General features: G+C 39.4%; 1 protein-coding gene across 2 annotated transcripts in view; it reads right to left on the bottom strand.

Annotated features, from left to right (window-relative positions):
• Positions 1 to 939: 939 nt before the first annotated feature.
• lin28b (lin-28 homolog B (C. elegans)) overlaps positions 940 to 7,786 on the bottom strand; it is a 19,758-nt gene continuing 12,911 nt past the window's right edge. For both annotated transcript variants that reach the window (XM_020588527.1, XM_020588532.1), the window contains exons 3-4: positions 5,181 to 5,368; positions 940 to 1,892 (exon numbers count right to left, since the gene is read on the bottom strand). In XM_020588527.1, coding sequence (XP_020444183.1) covers positions 1,583 to 1,892; positions 5,181 to 5,368 — 498 coding nt within the window. In that variant the 3' untranslated portion in view covers positions 940 to 1,582. The remainder of the gene's footprint in view (positions 1,893 to 5,180; positions 5,369 to 7,786) is intronic.

Below are 7,786 nucleotides of genomic sequence, written 5' to 3' on the forward strand. Positions count from 1 at the left end.
ACACAAATCACCTTCCGCGCACACACGGATTTTTGAGAGTCTTTTCCCGCACGCTCAAAAATCCACGATCCACGAATGCACGGTGCGTTTAAGGACACGTGGAAAACTCAGACATCTGAGTTTCCAAACCTGTTTACCAAACAAAAGTATTTACACAATGCTATTCCAAATGGACATTACATAAAATAAACAAAAATATCTAATACATAACACGTTTTAACAGAGAACATTCCAGTTGCCTGCAGTTTGTGGTGCATGTTCTAAATTTTTATATATTTAGAATTTAGAAGTTATGAAGCTAAAGTTAATGTTCCGCCCTGCGGAGTCTATAGTTTTTCAGTAGGGCATATTTTAGTGATGCACATATTCCTCCCGACGGAGTTTGTTGTTGTTTTTCAGTGGGACATGTTTTAGTGATACACACCGCCAGTAAGTTTAGCATGAAAACAGTCACAGGTTGTCTCTCCTTCGAATCTATGTATCGAACCATCCACTTATCTAGCATAGCACGACAAACCGTGGAGCATATATTTAATATCCACATGTCCATAAACGCACCGTGCATTCGTGGATCGTGGCCTTTTGAGAGTGCGGAAAAACACTCTCAAAAATCCGTGTGTGCGCAGAAGGTGATTCGTGTGTGTTAGACGATCCACGCATGCGTAGGTAGCAATGTGTACGTACTTTCTAAAGAACTGCACACACAAAAAAATGGATTTTAAGCATTTGTAAAATGTGATTTATGTGCAGTTTGTACAGCATGCATTTGTGAACAGCATGACACACACACACAAATGGCTTTATACGTGCAGATTGCGCAGCACGCATTTGTGATCCTCATGACACACACACACAAATAGCTTGTTACAGACAAAACGTTAAACACGCATTTGTAACATTTTTGATAGTATTTTATGAACATTTCAAGATTACAGGTAATCTATTTTAGCAGCTCGCTGTCTTTTCAAAAAATATCCACTGGAATCTGTTCGGATTCCCTAAAGATCTTTAGAAGCCAAGCTGACAGTCCTATAGGTCTGGGTTATCGCTTAGCTTTTAAAAGTCTTCTGATCCTTCTTAAAATGAGCTACTGTGTGTGCTAAAAATATGCATAATGATTTTTTTTTTTCAAAATGATGAGGCCTACTGAATATAAATTTGTGGTTTTAAATGGATAAAATCTGTAAGGGGGGTAGCACTCAGAGTGGCAAAAATTTAGGTCCAAGGAGGACCAAAAAACTTAAATCAAATCAAGATTGATGCCATGCTGTTTCATTCTTGAGATGCACTGATTGAAACAAGAAAAACATTCATTCCCTGCAGTCACCATTCCAGCGGCGGTTGCCATAGCTGCACCAGATGACTGCAAGTCAGTCAGTCACACATTCACACACACGTCTGTACCCCGTTGATCGTTGCCATAGCTGCACTGGTTAGAAAAAAAAATGTGAAGAAATTAAGACCTCCCATTTTTTTCACAGGTGTGAGGTAGATGTGGGGGGTTGATTCAGGTATCCTTGATTGAGGGGGAGACATCGGGATTGGGGGTCAGCAGTGATACGTTCACCTCTGTGGGTTATTTTCAGAATTTCCTCCACCTCTGGGTCCGCGGGCCGCGGTGTGTGTGGGGCTCCTCGGGTGAGCAGCCCTCCAGGGGGGATGAGCCGGAGCGCCCCACCTCCTCCTCTGGGGGACAGAGGTACGACTCAGTCCCTGGGCCGGAGGCCGAGGTAGACGCATGTTGGTCCTGAGAGCCTGTGGCGGGCACCAGCGCCTTGTGGGGACACTGAGCCACCATGTGCATGATGCTCTGGCAGTAGTGGCACTTCTTTGGCTGGGGGGGCAGGCCACACTCCTTGGCATGGTGATCCAGACCTCCACAGTTATAACAGCTACAGAGGATGAAGGAGACAGAAAACAAATAAAACAAGGTTGGGGCTGAAATACCTGCTCTAACATGGATTCACCACTAGATGGGAGTATGAGACAATCTTGCTCTGGATCAAAAACGTATGGCCCTCGGTGGCAGGATAAACTGCACTACTGTATGCAATAAATTTGAAATGAGGCAGCAAAGAAAAAAACAAAACAAAAATAGACACTGAAGGCAAAGGCTCAAGATTTCAGCCAGTCAAGATGCCTTCACTTGTTGTGCACTACATCAAATCAAATGGATATTTCTAAGCTGTTTTACATTGCCACTGGTTATATTGTGTCTATTATTACTAGTCTGCTGTTTAGTACGTAATATCTCCTAGGCAGTTAAATCTAGAACAGGTCCACTGTTTCATGAGGATTCCTCCTAACATCACTGTGTGTCATGTTCACTTTCATTTAAATGGCCAAACAATCTTGTGTGTTTGCACAGCAGCCAAAAGCAGCAGCATGAAACAGTAGTTCACTATATTTTCAGATGCATCCATTTTAATAGCAAATTAACAAAATGCGCAAGGACACAATAAACCAGGGTGTCAGTAAATTACTGCCACAATACGTGAAAACCAATTGTGACAGGGCTTGATTAAAGAAAAATCAGTTTGTCTTCGCTGGTTCCAAACAAGGCCTGAAATATTTCCAGGGAGCACATAACGTGGCAATACTTTCCAATCAATTAAAAAAAATAACAAATCCACAGAGTTTGACTTAATTATGTGGATTTGAGTCTCATCTTCAAAATCCAAAATGAGCAGGCGTTTTGCTGAACTTAGAGAGAGCACATCCAAAATGAGGAGGGTTGTTTCCAGAGGAGACAATTTTCTGTGAGAGCAACAAACAACAACAACTCTGGAAAACTGTACCTGAAATAATGGGCTGCACATCATATAGCACTTTTAAAACTAAACTTCAAATACGGTTAAAATCCATTCCATGTGATGATACTTTGATTGATTTACTTCTTGGTTTAATGTCGTTTTGATTGAGCTGTTACATTCAAATGTTTTTAGTAGTAGTAATTTTTAGATGTCATTTTTAATTCCGTTGAGACTACGGGTGCTGTTGGACTAACCCCGGCACATTTACACTGATGTTGTTAATGTCAGTGTTGATTAATTTGCCTTATCCCATAGAAATAAACTAAAACATAGAAATAAATATAATGGGCCCACATTCATTTTTCCACACAAACTAATATACATTTTAGGTCTGTTTTCGGTAAGACCTTTGCTTTAATATAACCCTGTGAAATCTAGTGTATCGGGTTATACATAAAGGAAGGTTTTAAGATGCTATTAAACAAGTATCCTCACCCATTCATATCGTAAAATATATTTGATACTTTACTGATCTTTACATTTATTTTTGGTGGATTTCAAAAAGCTACAACAAAACAGACAATGATATTTCCATATTTTATTTTAAATCCACAGGTAGCAATAATCTATTTTTCAATTAAGAGGAAAATGTTTATTATATTACATTTTAAAAAGTCCAATTAAATTCTAAATTCTTACACAGTACAGATCATTTAGTGTCCAAGAATAAGAAAAATAGATTATTACCAGCTAATTTGATTTCAAGTTTAAATGTCACAAATTACAGAAGATTTTTTACAAATCTTTAGACTTATTCACTTTGGCATTTTATACTAATTACAGCTCTGACAGATTTTATTAACAGTGATTTTTCATATTCTTTTCTTATTGTGGTTTTATTTTACCGACTTAATGTGAAACACTTTAGTCAATGTTGGTGTTTAAGGTGCTATATAAATACATTTCTGATTGGTTGAAAATAAATGCAGAAATGTAATTAAATCTAAATTTTCTTAGCAGCAAGACAATAAAAACTCAAAGGCAATTCTTCATGCAATTTTGCTTTTTAATATAGTGCAATAAGTTGCCATCTTTTGTAATCTATTAAGATTCAATCTGTAAAACCATTTTATAAAGATAACAGTCTTGGAAAACTTGTATTTATGGTTGTGTACAAAACACATGACTAATTGATTAACTAATTTATATAAAAGAACTGATGAATGGCTGAAAACATTTTGGGAATTGTGCAGGGGTATGCAGCACCTACATGTTTGCAAAGTACTTCAGATGAATATCTAATTCTGAAAATTCTGCACCATTTGTTGACCATTCTTTGCCAATAAAGACCCTGCTCATTTGCATTATAAATGTCTACTACCATAAGAGATTCATTTTTCTACACTTACTCTTACACGGACCTCATTGGAGCACTGTGATCTCAGGAGGACTTCTGAATAGCTGTCACACAGTGACCAGCAGGGGTCAGACCAGAGTAAATGTCACAGGAGCCGCTCAGGCCTCACAAAGACGCGTGACATCACAGAGATCTACCTGACATCTCTGAATCCAACACCGCCCTGCTACCACCTTAGAAGAAGCAGGGACACTTAACCTAACACTGGATCAATTATCCCAAATAAACTGAATTATTCAGCCGTGTAAAACAATCAGGGAGCCTTCTCACCCAGATAGTGTTTCCTCCGTTCAAACAAAAAGCTTTTCTTTTCACACCTTAAAAACACTGGCACTGAAGCAGCTGTGCTGCAGCAACAAAACAGCGGCAGAGCTGGACATTTGAATGTAGATGTAGTCTTGGCCTCCTACAAACAGATACAGCACAAACTCAGCTCTGCCTGGCAGCGTTCGCTATACATCAAATGACGGCACCGTGTCGGCACGAGGACAGGGAGCACAGTCTGCTCTGCTTAAACCACCAGGCATTTCTAAGGAGCTCCATATGGCTTGCTCTGACAGATTGTAGCAAAGCACCCTTCAGGAAATTACTGAGGACAAAGCAACTGATGGAACTACTGCTGCATTGAGATTCATATAAACCCAAGCCACCCCTATACCAACGCCATCTCTAATGTAAAAGCTGGCAAATTGATTTAAAATAGTGGCTATGGCAGGCAAAGTGCCCTATTGAATTCCTTATTATGGTGTGCAATAACCATAGCAACAAGCATGCAGATTGAATAGATTTAATCTATAATCTCAGCCCACTCAGAAATAGCTCGCTGCAGTGAGGTATACATACAACATATGTCTCCATATAGCACAGCCTTGCCCACAGGTTTTGTTAGATGAAGCCAAGACTGGTGAGATGCATGCATATGGATTATTACATCCCTGCAGACCTACAGTAGAACACATAAAAATCATCCCTTTTTTCTGGTTGTACTAACTCAGTCTGATCACACTCACCGGTCTCCCTTTGGTTTGCGTTTCTGGAGTGGAACCTTCCCTTTGGGTCTCCTTTCGCTGCCTGCGCAGGGTCCCCCACCAGGTCCGGTCACCCGCAGAGACTCCAGGCCCTTCGAGGACTTCTTATAAGTGAACTCCACCTGCTCGCCCTCCTTTAAGCTGCGGAAGCCCTCCATCACCAATTTGCTCTGTAGGGAGAAAAAAAAAAAAAAAAAGGCAACTATCCTCCCAATGTAGCAGCGTCTTTGAAAATAAAAATGTATCCCTACAATACACAAGGGGCTGATGCACATGTTGTCATATGCTAAAAGTCTGATGTCAGGCAGTGCTCGTGTTTCTTGAAATTTCCCCAATTTCAGTATGAAAGCACAAAGTCACACCTGTTTCTCTGGGGTTGATTAATGAGAAGTTACATCTATAGATCTATAATAATAGGGTACATATATATGACATTTTCAATGCAATGCAGCAGTAAGAGAATCTATACCTGAAACATTTGAATTCTTTTAGACATCCACCTCCTTGAATAATGTCAATCATTTGGGAACCCATTAAACGCTATTTCAATATGTCATTTTTAAAGGCTTTAAATACAGTAGTATGTAAATGTATTTTACCTTGACTGGTACTTTTAATCTCAAGTGGTTCACTAAACCCACTGTATACTTTATACATGAATAGTGTTCAGCAAGCGAGTGAAAGGTAAAGAGAGCCTCTGCCTCGAGTACAAAAGGTGGGTTCTCAATTAAAAGGCTCATTTTAATGCTTTAGTTGTACTTTCGGTCTGAACAGCATAAAGCTCAGTATTAATGCTGTAGGTTGACATCCATCAGAGTGAATTTAACTCAAATATCATCTGAGGTTTGATCAGGTGTGTGTGTGTGTGAACAAGGAACTGTCCAATCAACGCTTTTCATCTCCTGTCAGAGAAGAGTCGGCACTTATTAACACCAAGTTTACTGTGGGGACTGCTGTGTGTGGCAAACATCCAGTGGCACACAATAAATCATTTCAAGCGTGGTGAACTGGCTGGATATGGGTTGCACCTACAATGCCATGAGAGCACAGTGCGTCCTTGCTATACTGCCTTCATCTACTTTTTACACCGTTTCCCATTTAGTCTGCAGGGAGAAAAGACAAGAGTGTCGCACCCAGTGCAACGATTTCCCCTCAGCACATCCACCATCCATCTTATCTGCATGATTGGATTATTGATTTGGTTACTACATAACCACTGGAAAATAATGTACGTCTTTTTGATCACACGGAACAAATGGCTGATAGATGCCGTATAGATGACCTTCATGAATCACGGCGAGCCCTGTGGATCTTGGCATAGGTAAACACACACCCACGTGAGCATGCAGTGTGCAGAGCAAACCTACTACCTGATATATACATCAAAGCCTAAAAATAACACGCAGGCTATCTGTAAATGCGGCGCCTGCAGCAGAGACAGATGTGTAGGAGACAGAGGAAGAGGAGGGAACAAATGACGAGAGGGAATCAAATGTGAAACTACTGAGGAAGTAGAGAAAATGTGCTCAGCGGCATTTTTCTCCTCTAGTTTTCAAGAAGCTGAAGGAGGTTGGTTTGTAGATATAAATGAATATGTAAAATTTTAAATCAAAGACCTTTATTTTCTAAATTGATTTTATTGGGGGAATAATTAAAAAAGGAATAAAACAAAGTGTAACCAAAATAAATAAATTGTCTGCATCTATTTGTACACCTTTTAAAATTCGGTCTGATTGGCAGCGTCACAACTATGAGCACGTTTTCTTCACCGCACTCTCAATGCTAAATTATTCCAACGTCTTTCCAAGTCTAATGACAATTATAAATCAAATTCTACTCGGAGTTTCACGGTGTAAAACAGGCTTTTCAAATGCTCAAAAACTAAAAATGCTGAATGAAATGTACAGAGTTGATCAAAAAAAATCCCTTAAACCTGAAAAACACTCCTACAAAGATGGACATGCATTTGTCTTTTTTAAATTTTATATGTATGTATATATACACATTTATGTTACAGTAAGTAAATATTAAAAGAAACAAAAGTGTCAAATTCATTTCACTCCACAAAATTTAACAAACTGCTTAGAAACTGTTCTTCCACCTTATTTCCAGACTTTTACATTCTCACTATTTATAACAAAGGAAAAGTCACTGGTGTGGAAATATTCAGTACAAACATTCGTTCATTTCATTCTGCCTCAGACGTCCGCTCCCTTCTCTCCGTGCCGTTACAGAGGATTACAGCCAGGGCTGCTCTCCGCTTGTCGATCGCCGATCAGTGGTACATTTCAGCACTCGGGTATTAGACTTAGCTTTGAGTAGATGAGGATCAAAAACTGGTAAAAGCTCATTTTTTGCACAGCGGATGTACAAGGGGAATAAAGCACGAGGGACAATGACACGAGTCACAACCTGAGCTTGTAGCTTTAGTGCTGTGGCAACAACCAACTAAAATTCAATTAGTAATTTATTAATGTATCGAACAAATTTGCTAGGACTGTATTTTTTATTAATAACACACTAAGGATCCTGAAGCAGCCTGAACCTTGCATATTCAAATTAAAGCACCAATTGATTTTGTGATTATT

This window comes from Monopterus albus, unplaced genomic scaffold, assembly GCF_001952655.1.
Source record: "Monopterus albus unplaced genomic scaffold, M_albus_1.0 scaffold9.1, whole genome shotgun sequence".
NCBI classification, from domain to species: Eukaryota; Metazoa; Chordata; class Actinopteri; order Synbranchiformes; family Synbranchidae; genus Monopterus; species Monopterus albus.